The 19,990-nt window shown below is 46.4% G+C and overlaps 2 protein-coding genes across 5 annotated transcripts; both read right to left on the bottom strand.

Annotated features, from left to right (window-relative positions):
- Window positions 1-11,107: 11,107 nt before the first annotated feature.
- On the bottom strand, window positions 11,108-12,362 carry LOC128806491 (placenta-specific gene 8 protein-like). Of its 3 annotated transcripts, none has more exons than XM_053976090.1 (4): window positions 12,230-12,362; window positions 11,880-12,004; window positions 11,422-11,525; window positions 11,108-11,255 (listed from the first exon to the last, which is right to left on the bottom strand). In XM_053976090.1, coding segments are annotated over exons 1-4 (336 nt in total). In that variant the 5' UTR covers window positions 12,336-12,362; the 3' UTR covers window positions 11,108-11,254. The 3 variants fall into 3 exon arrangements, with proteins under 3 accessions (XP_053832065.1, XP_053832066.1, XP_053832064.1); XM_053976091.1 differs by lacking the exon at window positions 11,108-11,255 and adding an exon at window positions 11,264-11,328; XM_053976089.1 differs by lacking the exon at window positions 11,108-11,255 and having other exon boundaries at window positions 11,418-11,525.
- Window positions 12,363-16,057: 3,695 nt separating this feature from the next.
- On the bottom strand, window positions 16,058-19,343 carry LOC128806311 (placenta-specific gene 8 protein-like). 2 transcript variants are annotated; one of them, XM_053975755.1, is made up of 5 exons: window positions 19,263-19,343; window positions 17,487-17,615; window positions 17,213-17,337; window positions 16,472-16,575; window positions 16,058-16,211 (listed from the first exon to the last, which is right to left on the bottom strand). In XM_053975755.1, coding segments are annotated over exons 2-5 (345 nt in total). In that variant the 5' UTR covers window positions 17,602-17,615; window positions 19,263-19,343; the 3' UTR covers window positions 16,058-16,210. The 2 variants fall into 2 exon arrangements, with proteins under 2 accessions (XP_053831730.1, XP_053831729.1); XM_053975754.1 differs by lacking the exon at window positions 16,058-16,211 and having other exon boundaries at window positions 16,468-16,575.
- Window positions 19,344-19,990: the final 647 nt, after the last annotated feature.

Here is a 19,990-nt window from a genome sequence, read left to right as displayed (position 1 = left end):
TTCCTTAAAGGTCATCTGGGGGAGAGGTAAGGTCTGGCCTCTCTATATAACATGTTGACTCATCAGAGTCTATTCACTTGAAATGTCACTATGGGGAAATATTTGCAATGCAATTGTTCATGGGAATCAAGAGGGTAGATGATCAGCTGGGAGCTCTGGGGTGACCAGCTCCTACCTCAGCATAGTTACACTGCTTGCAGTAAGAAAGGAGGCAAATTATAACACAGTTTCAGACAGGCTGAATGAATTTAAGAACCATTAGTAAAAAGAACCTTGAAAAAAAAAAGGTATTTAATCTAACAGGCTCATATGGTCACACAAAAACCCAAACCCAAGCCCTTATCTTGTCAGTTTGCTAAAGGTGCTTGACAGACAGCTGGGTGCTCCTTGGTGGCTATCAGCACAGTGAAACTTCTGGAAGCTCAGTGTTCAGCAATCAGCCTATCTCCACATAAAGGCTGGTTCATCTGTCTCCCAGTGATGCCATCTCAAATCTAGCCCAAGATTGCCTCTTCTGAGAAAGCTTCAGTCTTCTGTGCTGACAAAAATATAAGGTCTTAATGTTTTAGTAGCCAGTAGTCTTGGCCCAGTGCAAAGAAACCATGTTTGAAATGTAATTACAATGGATCTAGCTTTAATTTTAGCTAAAATGCATTTTGAATAAGTTGAACATCAATCAAATGTGCAACATTTAAAATATAGAGGCCTTTTACTGATAAACTGCATACACTCTCACTGGTGCCAGAGAAGATTTGCCTGCCTGGAGGAGGATAGGTAATTTTATATGGCTATTTTTCCTACAGTTTCTGAGTTAATCTGTCAATCACTTCCTTTTGAAAGGATGCTTTCGTCAATTAAGAGGTGTGCATTCAGAACTGCAGTAGGAACTTGTCACATAAAGTCTCACTAAGTGCTAAGCAGATATTTGCTGAGCTGGGTACCAAATACTCAACCACAGGGGCAACACCACATGTAGGCATTAGAAAATACCTTGAGCTGTTGGATAACCAAGCAGCACAAAGTGAGTGCAGATGTCAGGAGACAGTGTGACTATAACCTTGATATATCACTACATATATAAAGTATTTGGATCAGTATTTTGCTTGATCTCATTTTTTTCTCACCTTAATATTTCAGTATTACAGATGCAACATTATGAGCAAATGAGAAAAAAAAAAAAAAAGAGGTAGAATTTGACCTCAGATATAATCAACAGAATGGTTACATTTTTCTTTGTTTAAATTTGATTTTACTGGGTTTTTGGTCTTTTTTTCCAAAGACCAGCATAAAAACCTAGCTCAGCACTTGCACTGAAATTTCTGAAATGCTCTTCAAGAAATAAACATTTTTTTTAGGAATTAAAGAAATTAATTTTTCCAGACTGAACTAGACAGGTAGACAATAAGCACAGAATCTGTTTTCACAAGTAAAGGATCATACTGTCTTTACAGTGTCGTTCCTAAGAACAGACAGTCTGTCATAGTCAAATTTAATCTATCAATCAAGATAGGATGAGACTGTGCACTTCCTTGCAAAAATGCGTGTAGAAGCTATATAATCAAATCAGGTATGGGAAGAATTACATATATCCATAGCAAACAGTCTCTCAATGGCTATCTAATACAGCTGTCAGCAGGAAACTTCCAGTTCAGGAAGGCTTGATAACCCAGATTTCCAGAGAAAAACAACATTCTTTGCCATTGTCCTTTGGGAAAGCATTAACTACTGGGAGCTGTGAGCAGAGGCTGGATTCAGGTCTCACTGGACCTCTGGTTTAAGTTGTCAAGGCCCTTCCTGGCTGCAGAGTGCTTGTGCCACTGGCAGGGAGAGGGTGGGGTGCAGCAGGTAGAATGCCTGGTACATGGATTTACCTGTGTTCTGTTCCTCCCTTCAGAAAAAAAAAAAAAAAAGTGTATTGCTGGGGATATGCCATTTATCAAAGTAAAAAATCCCATCTATTTCAAATGTTACATTAATACTGAAAATAACATTTCACACTTTCAGAGCTACTAGAATTTATTGCAGAAAGAAATTGCAGAATGCTCATTCGCTTAGAGCTTGCGTGGTTATTTCTGCTGTATAAAATCTGTGTTGGCTGCTCTCTTCTGAAAGGGATATAACCACTGCAAGGTCTCCACCATAGCAGCTCCTTGAGCTGGCAGAATGAGAGAGCTCTGGACATGCTGGTGGGAAGGGGCTTGGGGAAGTCCCAAATTCCTGCTTCTCCCTCAGAGCAGGTCTTACACCAACACAAGATTGGGTCAGCCATGGCTTTGCCTAGGTGATCCGTAGAAGCCTCTGAGAGTGGCCATTTGGATCTCAGCTAACAGTGTGCTGGGAGAAGATGAAATGCAACCAGTAGAAAAGATGCACACATGCTAAAATTAGGCATTTGATTTGCTTTGCTTTTTTGGATGCCTCTTTTTTGCTGCGGTGTAAAAAGTTGCAGTGAGATAATCAGTGTGGTATTTTACAAAACAACCTTCCCATTTCTGATCTAGCAATACACTTTGCCAGAGGAACAGAGGGTCCTGTTCCTTCACAGCTAATGTAATTGTCAGGTGTTTGCAATTGCTCCTCAGAAATAGAATTTTTAAAATATTGCAGATTCTACCTGTTTAAAAATAATTATTTAAGTTTAATGTGACATACAGCTATGAAACATTTTAAGTCAGAGCTTGTGCAGGACAAAGAAACAACCAAGATGAATGTTAATCAAATCAATTTCTATGCAAATTTTAAATTAAGTTTCTCAGATTTCATTGCCAATGGCTTACAAATATTTACTTTAGATCAGAAAGTAGCAGGAGATTCTGCTGTATTCAGAAGTATTTGTTAATCTGAATAAAGTATTTCATATTCTCATCATATGAGCCCTGAGTATAGTACACTTTGCATCAGCAGAATAAAAAATTTATAAACTCTCTGGAAATTTTGCATATTTTGTTTGTTTGGCCAAATAGTTTTGAAATAGTTCTATTGCCACTGATTTCAGCATAATTTCAGCTCAGGTCTAATAGAAAATCATTTTCTTCAGAGATATGTAGTCACGGAAAATTTTGCCAGGAGACAAAGTACTGGATCTAGAGATTTAACCTTTTATTAGTGGCAAAATGAAACTACTTTCTTTAAAATAACCGAGAAATCTCTTTGCCCACTGTTTCAATGCAGACAAAATGAAGGTCTCAGTACAGTCATTTTCCTGAGTATTCTTCTGAGACTTGTAAAGTACAAAGTGTCATTTTTCCTACACACACAAGGGAACTAAACAAAACCATCAAACAACAACAAAATGTGCTACAAAGTTCAGTTGATTCAAACATACTTGAACCACAACAAAGTGGAGTCTTTCAAACAGTTTCAGTAAACGTATTTGTGTCCTTTAAGATACATTGTCTATATAAAAAGCTAAGGAACATTTATTCCTGTCAGTCTTCCTGCAAAGCTTTTGGCACCAGAGGGATTTGTAGTTCAAATAGAAAAAAAAACCCACAATAAAGAACAATACTATAGGAGGGGTAGTAAAACTACAAATAGCAAATTTCAGATGTGCATTTTTGAAAATCCAGGCAGTTACTCAGTAGATTTTATCTCTATAGAGAATAAGCATTGAAGTTACTTAAGGACGAAGAGTTTTAGAGACAGAAGCAGCTTCCAGCATAATTTTCTAAAGGAAGCTGTCCTAAACCCTTTTTAAAAACAGTGTTTTTCTTTTTTTGTGTGGGTACTTGAATGTGCCAGAGAAACCACAGTTGAGTGTGCTATTATTTCTCTTATTTTTAGTGGGTACAAACTTAAGACTTGCAGCCTGCAAGCTGAAACAATACTGTATATGCATTTTGGATTTTCTATATATATATAAATTCAGAGAAGCTGTAGCATTTCAATATATATAAATTCATAGAACCTTTTCTCCCCTCTTCTTTAGCCATTTCCAGGGACGTGGACTGAGCAGAGAATGGCTGTGGGGATGCAAAGGGGCCAGGACCATACATTCCTCTTTCTCAGGAACACGAGCAGGAAATTAAAACCGTTTGAGTAAATGAGGATAATGCGATTCAGGCAATCTGTAAGTTAATTGCCAGCCTATTTACTGTGGATTTGTAATCTACCTTCCATGAAAAGAGCCCTGTGTGTTATGGGGACTGAGCAAGCAGCACACAGATGTATGCAGGCATTTGCACATCTGTTAAGATACATGAGGGAGCACCGAGAACGGCAGCTCCCACAAAATTTTCTCATTTATCACCTTTTTACTGGTTTTAATTTATGCCTTGAAGCTTCCCCGTCCCCACCTTTTATGTAGCATATTTTTATTGATTTCTTGCCTTCCCAATAAAATCCCTTGAAAAGCTAGAAGAAGGCAGGTGAGCGTTTTGCTGTGGTTTCCTTGGCTCTTGGAGAAAAATAGCTGCTGAATATCATTCCATAGCAATGGCAGTGCAAGCAAATCCATGGACGAGGGAGCAAGCCACTACACCGAGCTAAATCTGAGTAAAAGGGCTGAACTGCTGCTACTGACTCACTCACCAGCAGCAGGTCCGGGTCGGCGTTGCAGGGCGGCTGAGGAGGTGGCAGAGGCGCTGGAAGGGATGCAGGATCTAGGCAAGGGAGGAGCGGGGCGTGAGGAGCGCAGCTCGGCTTGCAGGGCCGGGCAGCGCCCCCGGGATCTCACATCTGCTGCAGGACGAGCTGGCAGCTGGGTACCCTGTGCTCCGTCACCCCGGCACACCCCGGGGAGTCTCCACCCTCTCCCTTTCTGGGGAGGGCAGAGCCGCTGCTTTCACCTTTTCTCCTTTTTAGCTGAACAACCCGTAAGCTGCCACAACCCAACCACGCGAGTAGTGGTGACGCTATGAATAAAGGAGAGCATCTCCACCTGCCCGAGGCTTGCAGCCATGAACAGAGCTGCAGGGTGGGATGAATCCCAGCACGGCATGTCAGACAAGCTGTGATATCTTCTCCCCTTTTGTCCTGGAGACGGATACATTTTCCTTCAGTTCCAAATACCTGCAGAAATGCAAAGGCTTTTCTGAGCCCATCAGAGCGGGGTTTTCGCAGGACAGTATGTGGGTATGACATTGATGCTGTGGAAAGAACCAAAGGTAAGGCAGCCTTTGTTGTACAAAGCAGGAGCACTGGTCCCCAGCTGAGGTTACTGGGCAGCATCAGCCACAACTTTCCAGGAGCTGTGCTAACTGGGAGCAGGATCAATGACAGGTATGCCACTTCTCCTATGTGCTCCCTGATGCAGTTTTGCTTTCCAGGACAGATGTAGCTTCCAATTACCCCAAAGATGAGATTGGGCAAACTCTGGGGGATGCTGAAGGAACTCCTTCAGTTCTGTTGGCACCATCCCATGTGAGAGCTCTGCCAGAGCTTTGACAAATGCATGAGCCCATGGAGTCACAATCTTTCTCCTTGGGAGATGATGCAGAAGAGTACACATTATGGATGGTTTCCATTTAAAATCATGATTTTTTTAATCATCTCTTTTTCCTGGCAAGACTCATCACTAATTATTAAACATCAAGGCTGCCTGTAAGAGCTCTCCTGGACCAAACACGACAGGGCTAGATTTTTTTATGTAGCTGTAACCTGGGAGAGGTAAGTATATCATTGTTCATGAACCATGCTCCTGAGACTTTGTTCTTTCCTTTATCAATGATTTTATAATAATTAACTCTCCACTGTATTTATATGAGACTTAGAAGCATGCCACCAGCTAGTGAAAACCATTGCATAGTCCTAGTGGCATTTGAGAAGGCGCCCACATGACCAAAGAGGTGCAGAAATACTGTTATCTTGTTCAGGGAGAGCTTATCTGCAGCCTGGGTCGGAAACCTCAGCAGACAATTTGTAGTATCAGATCTGGCCTATCCCCAGACAGCCTGGATGTAATAAGGACTCAAAGGTGTAATAAGTTGCTACACTGGGATGAGCTGTTGACTCCCTTGAAGGCCCTGCAGAGAGACCTTGAAAAGTTGGAGGGCTGGGAAATCACCAACCACATGAACTTTAAACAAAGACAAGTGCTGTGTTTTTCACCTGGGATGGGGCAACTGTGGATGCATGGACAGACTGGGGAATGAGAGGTTGGACAGCAGCGCTGTGCAAAGGGACCTGGGGGTTCTGGTCGATGGAAAGTTGAATGTGAGTCAGTGCCCTGGCAGCCAGGAGGGCAACTGTGTCCTGGGGGGCATCAGGCACAGCATGGCCAGCTGGGCAAAGGAGGGGATTGTCCTGCTCTGCTCTGCTCTGCACTGGGGCAGCCTCACCTCCAGTGCTGGGGACAGTTTGGGGTGCCAGTATGTAAGAAAGTATGAACTATAGAGAGCATCCAAAGGAGGCAACAAAGAAAGTGAAGGGCCTTGAGCGGCAGCCATACCAGGAGTGGCTGAGGTCACTATTCAGCCCAGAGAAGAGGAAACTGAGAGGAGACCTCATTGCAGTTACAGCTTCGTTGTGAGGGGAAGAGGAGGGGTAGACACTGAGCTCTTCTCTGTGGTGACAGTGACAGGACCTCAGGAAATGGCCTGAAGTTGTGTTAGGGGAGGTTTAGGTTGGATATTAGAAAAAAATGTCTTCACCCAGAGGGTGTTTGGGCACGGGAACAGGCTCCCCAGGGAAGTGGTCACAGCTCCAAGCCTGACAGGGTTCAAGAAGATTTTGGACAATACCCTTGGGTACATGGTGTGGTTCTTGTGACTGTCCTATGCCGGGCCAGGAGTTGGACTTTGTGATCCTTCTTGGGTCCCTTCCAACTCAGGATATTCTTCCATGAGTTAGGAAAAACCAGAGCACTTGAACAAGATGCAGAGAGAGGTGACTGTTGCTCTCAGCATGACTGGTGCTCCAGCTCAAACCAACCAACAACAACAAAAGGAGATGAAAAATTGTGATTATTTTGTTTGCACAGATATTTGCTTTACTTTTAAGAGCCAATATTAATTGGTTTGTTTGTTTGTTTGTTTTTGTTTTTGTTGTTTTTTGTTTTTGGTTTTTTTTTTTTTTGTGGGCACAGGTATCCTTGAGATTGTTTCTGAATGTGTCAATTCACAGTTGTTCCTGTCTTCAGGCATGGAGCAGACTGTCTGAAGGAAAGCCCCAACTGAAGCGTGCATTAGAGTCTGAAACACTGAGTGAAAGGAATTCAGCCTTTCTGCAGTTTCAGGAGCTGGCCAGGAGCAATTGAACTTCACTGGGAAGTTTTTTCTCTTAGACACATGTATAGGACACATGTATAGACAGTCTAAAGGGACTGTGTTATCAACTCTGGTAGCTGCTAGGATGTTTAGTGGTCCTGTATAAAGATAGTACAGAGCCATTCGCATTCAAATAAGCAATAAACAAAATGCATTGTAGGCACATGATTCCTCAGAGATAAGATTGCATATTTCATTAGGGAGAGACAGTGCACACTTTGGCATGTCATCGGCTTTGCTGCTGGAGGGCTCCCACAGGGAGCAAGGTTCATGTATTGCTGCAGGGCTTGAAACGTGCCCTCAGGAGTGCAAAACTCAGTAATGAATTCTACCCTAATAAATCTTTTTATATCTTACTGTTTCCTAGGCCATGCCTGTCCCAGGTGCTTATTTGTCAGATGATGCACAAAAACTGCTCATAAATTTTTCCTCATCTATCCTTGGGCAAACCTGTGGTGTATCACAGGATTACTTAATGTTAGCAACTGATTCAATATGGAGTTCAACGTTTCACACTTCTGTTTTGCACTTGGTCACGTGTGAGGCACACCCATAATATGCTTTGGTCAGTTCACAACACATAAACCCTGAGATGTTAAACACACCATAAGTGAGGTATCACCTTATCATTCAATCTTTCCAAGCAGCTTGCACATTCTGTTTAAATATTGAATCTGGCAGAAGGCCACCAGCAGCTGTCCATTAACCAAAATAAAAGGTGAAATTTGCACAGCAGCAACACCAGCCAAGGTGTGTCCTGAGCTGTGCCCCTTCTTTGTTTGGAGTTGAATGAAGCTCTGAGCTTTCACCTCAGCACTGGGAGGCAATGTTTAAAAACATGATAAAACTTGATTATAAGGAGAAGAAAACACATCTTGTATGAGTAATTGCTATTGAAAGACTCAAGGTAATGAACCTCAAGGAAGGGATGTAGACATTGAATCTAATGTTGATCAACATGATGCTCACCAGGAATTCTCCTGAGCTGCAGATCAGGCTGGCATGATACTGTGCAGTATTTCCAGCTTGGTGTCAAACCTCTCAGGAGTCATTTGGTCTGTCTCATTAGCCCTGGAAATAACATGCTGGGCCTTTCCTTTGTAAGGTTTAACATTCCTATAACAAATGACTTAAACTGTGCCCCAGAAAAGTACCAGTTAAATCACTGTGATGTTAACATCACATATTTTACTTGAGTGGGAGATTTCCTAGCAGGTTCCCTGCTGCTCAGAGTGAGCTGCATTTTACTGATGTGTTCCAACCTCCTGAATTTAGGTTTAGAGCTACAATCCTTCACAACCTTTCTTTGTCTTACAGGTATTTTGACTCTACCTTGCTTTGCAGGCTAAAACCTGGCTTAGTTTAGAATTAACATACCTGGGAAATATCTAAGACCTCTGTTTCATCTCAGTGAACACAACAGTCTCTTAAGCTGCTAACACCAGATTCTTCTAACATCTTTCCATGTCTGCAGTCATGTTTTCCTCCCCAGCTCTCTGATTTCTTTGAGACAGCAAGTCCCAGGGAGGGAGTTGAAGCACCCCAGTGGCAAGCACTGCACCCTCTCTGAAATGTCCTGAACACAAACAAAGGGCAAGGACAACTTGATAGATACCCTCAGTTTTTACATCCATTCATGGCTGTTCTAGTATATACCAGTGACTGAAGCGTTTCCTTCTCGCTGCTAAATTGTTGTGATCTTGTGCCAGAGCAGAAATGTTTTGTCATGGGGAAATTGCCTGTGGACAAACAGCAGCAGCAGCAGCAGCAGGGCAGTGCTGAAGAACTGTTCCTCCTTCATGTGCTGAACTGTGAAGCAGAGAAACAAGTTGAGCTCTCAGCATCCTTCTTCCCTGGTGCCCTCTGGTGACTGACACTCCTCTCCCAGCTCATGGTGCACAGGACCTGAAACACAAACCTGCTTAGGGGCCAGGCCTGGGGGAAGAAAAATAGTATCGAGTTTGTCCAACAATGTGAGATGTGAAACTTGGTGGTCTGGTTTATTTCCCTGTAGTTCATGCAGGCAGCACCACCACTGCTCTGCACCAAAAATGAAGGAACAGCAAAAGAGCTTCTTGGAAACATAAAGAACCACTCTGGAAAAGTAGGAAGCCTGTTTCAGGAGGGGCTTGCATTAGTTCTGCCTTTACCACCATCCACTACATCAATATTCACACTGCATTAGCCTTGAAGAGAGAAGAGTTTAAGAGAGTGTCTGATCTGATGCTCAGGGTCATGCCACACTGCATCATCTCATGTCCCTATGGGATCAGTGCAGAGCTGGGGATGTTTAGCCCGGAAAAAAGGAGGCTCAGGAGGGACCTTATTGCTCTCTACAACTACCTGGAAGTAGTTTGTGAAGAGGTGGGGATCAATCTCTTCTCCCAGGTAAACAAGTGACAGGATGAGAGGAAATGAAAGGAAATGTCCTCAGATTATGCCAGGGGAGCTTTAGATTGGATATTAGGAGAAATTTCTTCATGGAAAGGGTGTTCAGGCATAGGAACAGCTGCCCAAGTGGTGGAATCACCAACCCTGGACCTGTTAACAAAATGTGTAGATATGGCACTTCGGGATGTGGTTTAGTGATGAACATGGCAGTGTTAGGTTGACAGTAGGACTCAATCTTGGAGGCCTTTCCAACCTTACCAGTGTGATTTGTGAGACAGGCCGTCTCCCATTTCTGGGAGCCCTTCAGATTGTTTGCAAACATCCCCCAACTTAATTTCTGCCTCCAGAAACAGTAGGAGCACCTCTTCTCTGGTGTGTGCTGGAGCTAAAATAGCTCAGGGCTTCAAATAACCTGAGTACACCCATGAGCTCCTGCAGCAGCAGGGCTGTCGCTGCCTGTGTTGTAGACTGGGGCTCAGACCCAGCCCTCAACCCTGCTCTGTTGGCTGCTTATAGCAGGGATTTAGGACCAGCAGCCAGGAGGCAGCAGAGGTGACCCAGCACGGCTGTGGCCACCCATGAAATCTGTCCCCACAGCAGGCACACTGCCAGCTCCCAGCTCCGGCTGGCAAAGCAGCACAGCCGCTTTCTCCTGCTTCTCTGTGCACGTGTTTGTGTGTGAACACACACGTACACACCGTCAGCAGCAGCACTGCCTCACCTCTTCACACCGGGGGCAAATGCAGCAGGAGTTGTGATGGTGAAAATAGGCAAGTGGAAAAGGTATTTCTGAATAAATTCCCATCCTGTCCTGCAGGTGACAGCTCAGAAGCACAGACATGACAAAGCCTCCGGGCCCCTGCAGCCCTCTCTGGGCAAAACCTTTCTCTGTTCAAAGCAATAAACTTTAAACCAATCTGAGCCAGAGCAACCCCAGTCCCAGACTTACCTCTTCCCTGTTTGTCACCATGGTGACAAACCATGCAGTGGAAAAACCTTTGCACCCCCAAGTCCCAGCCCTTTCACCACAACATATTACACCCAACACCCACAAGCTGCAGGAGTCTGACCCACAGAGAGGCCACTCCCATGTGATAGTCTCTTCACAATGTTTATGTGGGGAAAGCAGAGTGACTGGGAAATCCCACAGCGTCACCATCGCTCCCCACTTGTGTCGGTGCTGAGGACAGTCCAGGCATCCATAGGGATGGGTTCAGTGCTCTTGGGCCTCTCTGAGCAGTGGGCAATGCTGTCACCAGCTCTGCACATTGGTGGCATCCACAGAGAAGTTGTTCCCATAGCAGATTTGTTGTGGGTTTTTTTTTTTTTTTTTTTATCTTCTCCACACTGAATTTTGTGCTCTGGCTTCATTCCAGTGTGGGTGTGCAAGAGAAAGCCTCATTTATCTGATAAACTTATCATGCCTCTGGTCACACAGCCTAGAAAAGTACAGCACTGATTCTGATGCTGCAGAAAGACACAGAGACATAAATAACAGCACACGGGCAGGAAGGCAGTGCTTTTATTGCTGGCTTTACCCCGGGAAAAGGGGATTGAGCACAGTGAAGGCAAACTCCTCATGGTGCAGGTTCCAACATCCAGGGCAGCAGCAGCTCCTGCCTGCAGTGGCTCCACAGGGTGCACTGAAGATAGCAGCATCTGCAACAGGATAGGAGAGCAGGATCACCCTTTCCTCAGCCATTACTGCTCCGGCACTGCTGCAATCCTGCATCTGGAGTCGGGTGTCAGAGGAAAGGGAGACCCCGGGAAGCCACTGGGTGCTGTGCAGCAGTGAGACAAAGTAACACCAGCACCCCCAGCTTACCAAAATATGCCCATTGCCCTCCTCCGGTTGATGTCTCTCTTCAGCTGGCAGAGTGCACACGGGCTACACCACCAGATGGAGCAAAAGTCTTGCAGGATGGAGCCCTGTGGAGCAAGGGACATTGCATGAAAAAACCCTTCCCACAGCAAACGTTACGCCTTTCAGGCTTTCTGTTTTACATCGTCAGCACCCCATGACATCTCACGCGGGCCCTGCAGCATCCTGCTGCTCATATCCAGCAAGGACTGGGATGAAGTAGTGTGTGCTGGGATTACTTCCAGCTCACAGTGGTGAGGCAGATGTGTCCCTGACTCCTGGCCAGCTGGGATGCTCATGCAACTCCTCGCCTCCGCCCTTCCCCTTGGGCACCCCTTTCTCCTCCCTTGAGCCCCCAGCACCCATCACCCATCCCGTGGCTGTTGTCGCTGTTGGGACAGGCCCCCGAGCTGGTCACTCACTGGGATGTTGTATTTGGTGCGGTACAGGGTCCTCATGGCCACGCTAGAGCCGCACAGGCAGCACTCGTCCATGTCCCCAGCCACTTGGCAGCTCAGGCAGAGGAAGCAGAACATCCCACAGAGACCTGTGGGACAGTGAGACGTGGGCTTGGCTGAGGGCTGCAAATACAGAGGAAAGAGGGAAAAGCCAGCCAAGAGCTGTGGCTCTTGACATCAGGTAAGAGCTGACCTGCCTCCAGTGCCCACGGGAATGGGGTTTGCAGCAGGGGTAATGCTGCAGGAGGAGCAGGGTAAAACACCAGGAAAACATCACGAGGAACAGCAGGAATGAGGGCTACGTATGTACTCACATACGCCGCAGTCGGAGCAGCAGTCCAGCAGCCCTGTTTGCCACTCCCCCGGCTGTTGAGCAACTGAAAACTGGGGTTGGACCGTAATCACAGTTTGAGAGGCCATTGCCAGGATGGGCTCAGGTCCCTCCAGGCAGTTTGTGGTCTGGAAAGAAAAGCCATCAGAGGAAGATGCTGCAGTTGTTTCAGAAGTGGACGTCTTGCTCAGGCTGCTGCATTCAGAGAGAGTTCCCTGGGGAGTCCCCACTGCCAGGGTAATGCCACCCTCACCACAAAGTGGGGGGCACAGCTCTGCCAGAAGCTGCCACTACCCTCTGAAGCAAAGCCCTCCCCAAAACCAGTCTCCCACTAAAGGCAGCAGCACATCATCCCTATGCAAGTAAAACACCTCTGTGAAAACAGGTTCTTCTGCTTCAGAACTGCAGTGCTTCAACACCTCAAACTAGTCTTTTCATCTCCAGGTTATCTTTCAATCATTGTCTGCATAAAATTGCGTAAAAATATCTGTGTAAAATTGTCTGCATTTTGGGCTGTTTTGTTTGTTTGTTTGTTTGCTTGTTTGGGGTTTTTTCTTTGGTTGTTTTTCTGTTTTGTTTTGTTTTGTTTATGATCACAGTCTCCCAAAGTTACTACTGCTCAGTTCTAGCCTCCCCAAGCTCTCAGGAGTCACCTTAATCTTTGCTTTGTTCTATGAGAATCTCAGCCTGTTTGCTTCCCCCTCTCCCTTCCTTCTCCACTTGCCTTCTTAGTGTGCTTCAAGGCAGTGGGTTTTCCTTGTCTCTTTCCATCACCCTACGCCCTGCCATCAGTTCCTCTCTCTCCTCCACTTAACTGTCTGTGCCAACACCTCATCCTCCTCTTCCTCAGTCTTGTGGGGTCACCAGGGCCTGTGGAGTTCCTCTCCATCCCATCCTTCCTCAGCAATGGTCTGCATTCTTTGAGAGTAGGAAAGCTCCTGCTCCACAGTACCACCCCCAAAATCACCTGACCAATGTAACAACTCCACCTGTGTCGCCCTGATTTTTTAAGATTTTTCTAAAGCTTTCTGAGTTTACATTCTTGTAGAGAACTTTCTCACGCAACTTTCTGTAAGCAACCTATTGTTTTGCATTCCTTCATAGAGGCTGAGAAATTTGATGTACTGGTAGAAATTTGATGTACTGTGCAGTGTCATTGGAGAGGTGGCACAGTCACCCTCCAATCCACTGGCACCTTTTAAGAACTATAATTTATTGGAGTCAGAGAAAATGAATTAGTCTCTTCATCGTGACCATAGCTGTGGTGCGTCGTTTTTCCTTGTGTCATCTGGTGACACACCTGCACATCCATCAGTGGCCCCTTCCCTCCCTGCCACCCCTGCAAAGCACATCACCAGCTTCTGCCATTCTCACTTTTGGTTTTGGAGCTTTAATTAAAACAAACAAACAAAAAAATAGAGGATTCTCCCACAGAACTCCCATGCAGACACACTCCCTGCCCTTTGCCCAAGCTCAGCACCACTTTGTTAGCACTCTAAGAGGATTGTTTTCACACCAGAATTGCAGAGTTACACAAATTAACTATTAAACTACACAAGAAATGGGGTTGAACAATTACTATGCCCAGCACTTCAGACAATGCCATTGAGCTCATTGCCCACATCAGAGTGGCACCGACTGTGGCGTTGCATTTGTACTAATGCCAACAGGTGGAAAAGGGTTGATGGCTCTGCTGGAAGCTCCTGTGACTCCCCAGCATACAGACACATCCCAGCTGTCAGAAACAGCCTGTTGCTGTAGGACAAGCCCTTGTTCCTGGCAGTCCCAGGAAGAGGAAAGAGATTGTTGAATTATGGTGTAAGAGGGAAGAAAGCTGGTAAAATTCTCCACATGGTTTCCAAAAGTCTCCTGACTTTTTGCAGCTTTCTGTAGGCAGTGGAAGCATGGCTGGGCTGTCCTTATCTGAGACACCTGTGAGTGCAGCACCCATCGTCCCTCTCCAGACCCCTCCTGGCCCTGCCTTGGCCAGCTATCCCTGTTTGTTCATCCACGAGATCCCAGGTAATTCCCACTACCTCTGCAGCCAATGTAACACCTCCTGGCATGCCAAAACAGCAGCCCCTTCAGGAAGCCTTGGCACATGATGATTTAAGAAGCAAGAACCAGGAGGGGCAGGGGAGGAGACACACCACAGACAGGCTGTGCAGTGGTGAGCCCAGCATGGGGTTCCCATGCAGCAACAGGGATGTCCAGCAGCAGGCAGGACCACAGAGACCACAGGGAGAAGTGTGCACAAGAGCAGCAAGAGAAATTTTAGCGGCAGGATCCCTCCAGTCAGACTTCCCCTTCCCCTCCCCAGGTACAAGCACACCACATCCCTGCACAGATGATGGCTGCAGTGTGGAGCAGGCAGCAGCCTGGAGAAGCTTCTGCCACACACTCAGCTACTGAGAGATGGCCCAGGCCCAGCACACCAAATGTATCACAATTTCACAATTCACACCCCCGTGGCATCACCAGCCATGCTGGAATGGCTGATGGGGACAAAAGGATCCTGAGGTGCATGCAGCTACATTTCACCAGCAGCCAAAGTCATAAAGCTGTATCAATAGGCACTGTATGTGCACAAATTCAGTGCGCTTTATGAGCAACACAGTACAAAAACTGCTGTCCTCTACATCTGTTCCCCACTTCTGTCAAGATGCCAACAGCAGCACCCACCATGCTGTGGTTAATCCTGAAACAGCTTGCCAGGTAGAAAACCTCACCTTTGCATCCAGCCCTTCCCCTTGCCCAGCATCACCACTTCAGCCACAAGCAGTTTCTGTACCACAACCAAAGAAAAGCCATGCCATACGTACTTTCCAAACTGTCCTTGTCCCAGCAGACACTTACACCCTCTTACACCATGTCCTTTTCCTGGTTCTCATGCTTTATATGTGCTCTGGCAAATGACCTCTGCTCCCTCTGACTAATAGAACAAATGGTAGCTTAGGTGCAGCTTTGCACAATGGCAGTTTCCCTGCTGCATTCCTGCTGCCAGCCCTCGCCTTTCCCCACCCGGGCGTTCTCCAGGCCCAGAGCCCTGGTGGGAGAGGTTTCCAGAGAAGGGCAGTTTGTTTCCAGGCTCCTGTGCTGCCCTAAGCCATGTGCTGCTGGAGATGCAGCACCTTTCCTTTGTCAAACCTGAGCATCTGCAAGAACTCCCTCTAACTGCACTGGGTGACATGGGGGTGGCCTCTCTCAGGCTAAAAGTGCATTTTTATGCATTGCCAGGGAACATCCCTAGGACCATCTGAGCCATCTGGGTTTAAGCAGTTGGGAGTGCCATCACACCCACCCATCCCTCAGCATGGACAGAGCCGCTACTTGCCCTTAAAAAAAATTGTGGTAAAGGTGAAGGCTGAGTGGGGACAAAAAAATAATCATATTCTCCTTAAAGAATGAAGCTGGGAGATATTTGCAGGGATGAAAAGTCCTTTAGCATTTCTCTTGAGAGTGATGGAGAGAGGGTGGATGCAACCTCCACCTTCTAGAAGGGAATGCAGGGCTCACAGCCCGATGCAGACAGATGGGCTGTGTAATGCTATACGCTATTTGTACCTGGAGAGGACACAGATAACCTACAACCCAGTCAGGTGGCTGTCCAGGGCTGTTGGTCAGTGACACCTTTCTGAATTAGGGGCTCCGTGGCACCAGCTCACCTCGGTGTTGAAGAGATATGGACCCTGAGCATTAATTCCTCTGCACCTGCAATAAAAAACCTGGCTGAGTCATGGGTTATCTGTGTTATCTGGAGCAGGAGAAGGATGGGTGCTCTCAGGTGGTACAAGAGTGACATACACAGAGGTAGGAAGACAAACTCAAAACTTTATTTCTGCAGTTAAGTAGGGAAAAATCAAATGCAATCAAGGCAAGCTCCACATGGTGCATTTTCCCAACAGTCAGAGCAGTGGTGACTCCTGCTTGCAGCAGCTCCAAGAATGCAGCGAGGATGGCAGCATCTGCAACAGGATGGAAGAGGAATGTCGGGACTGAGTTGTGCCTCACCACACTCTGTGTATCACCCCAGTCCTCCCCCCTCCACAAGGTCCCCAGCAACATTTTGCTTCAGGACAGGTCACTCTGGTCAACTGTCCGTGGCCATTTCCCCACTGCAGCAAACTTGGTCTGGTGTCAAGATGTTGGCAGGAGAGGCTCTGGGAAGTTGCCTGGCTGCATGTGATGGCAGCTTTATGGACCAGCACCAGCACCCCTTGCTTACCAGAATATGCCAAGTTCCCTCCTGCGGTTGATGTCTCTCTTCATTTGGCAAACAGAGCACATGGTGCACCACATGGTGACACAGTAGTCAGAGCAAATGGACCCCTGTTGGGGAGAAACTGGTTGGGGACAGAGGCTTCCCAGAGACCACGTTCCAGCCAAAAAAATGTTAATCACATTCCAGGTCAAGTACTCTTTTTTTCTCAGCAGGCTGCAGCATCCTGAGTAGAAAACACTGAAACCCTGGGCTGGCAAACCCCAGGCACCACAGAAAGGAAGGAAGGAGCCCTCTGTGCAGACTGCAGATAGCTACTTATCTTTTGACTTCTGAGGTTCAGACTGGGAAGAAAAATGCTCACAGGAACAGACAATGTGGGCAAAGTGAACTTCGGATCCTGTGGTTTGCCTTTGGGATGCCAGCACTTCTCTGCAGTTTCTTCCTCTGCAGGAAGAAACACCCTCACGTATGCACTGTCCACCTTTCTCCCAAACCTGATTATGGATCTTTATCCGTGTAACCAGCTTCACCTATTCTTTACTCAGCCCACAGTTATCTCAAGTCTTTCCCATCTTTCAAAGCTCAAAGAAGGAAGCAGCAGCTGAGGTGGATACGAATGGGAAAAAAAGGGGAAGTGAAATAACTGTTGTCCTGAGCCCCTCCCTTAAGTGCAGAGAGAGGGGCCTCGGGGGCACCCTGTCTTTCAGGCTTGCAGCAGGGTGAGGGGGTAGGCTCAGCACTGACCGGGATATTGTATCTGGTGCGGTACAGGGTCCTCATGGCCACGCTGGTCCCACACAGGCAGCACTCGTTCATGTCCCCAGCCACTTGGCATGCCAGGCAGGGGAAGCAGAACATCCCACAGCAGCCTGGCAGGGGAAGAAACACAGCGCTGGCTGAGGCTCTGCCTGCCCGCCTGGAAGCACTGGAGCAGCTGGGAGAGCCAGGTTGTCTGGCTGCACAGTGGCATCACTGAGCCAAGCAGCAGGGGCAAGGAAAGTGTGTCCAAGGCACTCACAGACACCAAAGTCAGAGCAGCAGTCCATCAGGCCTGTCTGCCACGTGCATCTTGAGACAGAGGACATGGCCCCGCCGTACTGCGGCTGGATCGTCACAACGGTTGGGACAGCCATTCCCAGGTCCTCTTCTGAAAGAGACAGGAAACAGCACAGTCAGTGAAAAAACTGACTATAGGTCAGAACTGAACCTCCAACCAAACTGGTGGCTAACACCCTTCAGCAGGCCACCTTTTGCCCAGCTCCCCAGCTGCCACTGGAGGTGATAGAGCATAACCATATCTTGCTTGCATTTCTATCTGTTCAAGGTTTTCGTGTTATCTGCCATTGTATCCAGCCTTCAAAACAGCATCAGGCCGTTGATGTTCCCCACTCCACTCCATAAAGGCTTTGCTAGTGCTTAGATATGACTCATTCTCCTTGTGCTGAGCTGGGCTGGGCAGTGAACCCAGGCTAAAGGGAGTGACTTGGGCATTCTGGTTGTTGAACTTGGCATATTTTACACAAGATGGCTTTATCATGGGCACAGGGCATGTGGGAAGCACCTGTGGACTCATTTCCTCATAACAAAGCCAGACTGCACACAAGAGAGCACAAGAGAGATAGTATAGAAAACTGGTATCTCTGGTTTCTTGACTTAGGGAGCCAGAAAGGGAGAAAATCAATGTCCAAAGTCTGAAACAATCTCCTTGCCTTTCTGTGGTTAAGCAAGCAAGTAAACCTTGAAAACCAGTAAGCCTCAGGTTTAAAATAATAATAATGATGATGATGATGATAATAGTAAGAATAGCAACAAGAAAAATTCCTTTCTGCTTCTAATTCCTTAGCCAAGTAAAAAAGCACAAAGTATTTCTCGGTAACAATTCTAAGAAAGTTTGGGCTTGGGGGAGGTTCTCTGAGATAAGACAAACTGCCTGCTCACATTTGTTGAGCCTTCTTTTCTGTAAATTGGGTTGGTTTATTTTATGTCTTAGAAACAGCAGTTCATCAAAGGCAGACCCACCCTACTGAGTGGTCAGCCTCCTCCTCCTCCTCCCCTTCCTCCTCCTCCTCCTCTTTCTCTTGCTTCTGAGCTCAGAAGCCGGAATAGAAACTTAAATTGAAGGAGTGATTCTGGGGGAGGGGAAGCACCTTCTTTCTCCATCCTTTGGAGTAACCTGTGATTCTCCAGAAAATCCCACTCCTAGCTTCAGCTGGCAGCACACACCAGCCTGCAAGCCTGGCAGAAGTGCAGCTGGAGATGGTATCAGGTGTGTGTCCACAGGGAAATGCAACACCTCTGCCTATCCACAGCTTCCCTCTGCCTGCCAACAGCAGTGCCACCCACAAAAGTATTATTCACCTATTTTCTCCTCTCCTAGCTGCAAACAATAATGAAGAATTTGAAGCATAGCTGCTCTTGCCACCAGCAGCACACCCCACTGAAGGGACAAGCAAGCACACAGAGAGACCAGGTATCAAAAGCCATCAATATCCAAGCTTCTGGTAGGGTAGCTCAGTTTAAACAGAGAGTAAAGTGCCAGTCAGATTCCTTCAACACATTTATACAATTGTGTTAGCATCCGAAAGCAGTAAGCAAAGGTAAACTCTCCATAATCCAGCTTTTGCGCAAAAGCCCCCCCCCCCCACTTCCCCAAGTAGGATTTGCCAGATAGTTTGATTTATATTTTGTGCTAAGCAGGAAAAAAGAAAAAAAAAAAATCCCTACTTTGACACTATTATCCCACTCTTCCCAGGCTAACAAGTTACTAATATTTCCATGCTTTTAGAGAACTAACCTGGTGAGCAGCCTTGGTCAGTGCAGACTTCCTCTCCCTGCACAAAGAGGCTCTGGCAAAGATGAAACTAAACTTACTCCCTCGGATGTTCTTATTGGCAGCCAGCAGTAAAAAACGTACAATGGGTGGGAGGTAACTTGAAGGGGGAGGTCAGGAGCTGCGCCCTGTCCTTACAACTGCAGACTTTACACGTGCAGAACACAGTCACTTATTTTTCCTTTTCCCAGGATTAGTTATTTTTTTTTAATGTTTGCATGTTTATTGTCTTGTTCCCTTAACTTTGCCCACATGTTGTTGCTGCTCAGGGAAGAGCAGCTCTGAACAATGTACTTTCATCAGGACAGACATTTAGGTTTTCATTTCTTAGAAAATATATCTCACATGGGGAGGATTTCCATATTAATTAGGCTGATTCCCTAAGTGCTTGTCACAGGCCATGTAGCCCAGCCAGTACAGTAAAATTAACTGAGCAATTACCATACGCACATATTTCACTTTATAAGATACTAATATTACAGTTTCTGCACAAACATGTCCCAAATATGTAACCACTCGTGCCCTGTGCAAGTCATAACAGTTTTGGATGCACTTCCAAATTTTGTGGAGAATCTGTGGCACCAGAACAGCACTCTTTGTTCCCCAGCAGGATGCACATAGCGTGCAGAAATCCCAGAGATAGTCTGGGTGGCTGTTTCTCAGGAGCAAGTCAAGTTCAATGCCTCCTATGG

Source organism: Vidua macroura, chromosome 4 (assembly GCF_024509145.1).
Source record: "Vidua macroura isolate BioBank_ID:100142 chromosome 4, ASM2450914v1, whole genome shotgun sequence".
NCBI lineage: Eukaryota > Metazoa > Chordata > Aves > Passeriformes > Viduidae > Vidua > Vidua macroura.
Note: the sequence above shows the minus strand (reverse complement) of the source record. Positions and strands in the feature narration are given on the sequence as shown.

Excerpts from the sequence above, each read along its gene's own strand:
- LOC128806491 (XM_053976089.1), bottom strand. The coding sequence starts at position 12,335 with ATGGCCTCTCAAACTGTGATTACGGTCCAACCCCAGTTTTCAGTTGCT. Across the intron at positions 12,005-12,229 it reads CTGCTCCGACTGCGGCGTAT|GTCTCTGTGGGATGTTCTGC; the intron begins GTGAGTACATAC and ends ACTGTCCCACAG. Across the intron at positions 11,526-11,879 it reads GCACCAAATACAACATCCCA|GGCTCCATCCTGCAAGACTT; the intron begins GTGAGTGACCAG and ends CTTGCTCCACAG.
- LOC128806311 (XM_053975754.1), bottom strand. The coding sequence starts at position 17,601 with ATGGCTGTCCCAACCGTTGTGACGATCCAGCCGCAGTACGGCGGGGCC. Across the intron at positions 17,338-17,486 it reads CTGCTCTGACTTTGGTGTCT|GCTGCTGTGGGATGTTCTGC; the intron begins GTGAGTGCCTTG and ends TTCCCCTGCCAG. Across the intron at positions 16,576-17,212 it reads GCACCAGATACAATATCCCG|GGGTCCATTTGCTCTGACTA; the intron begins GTCAGTGCTGAG and ends TCTCCCCAACAG.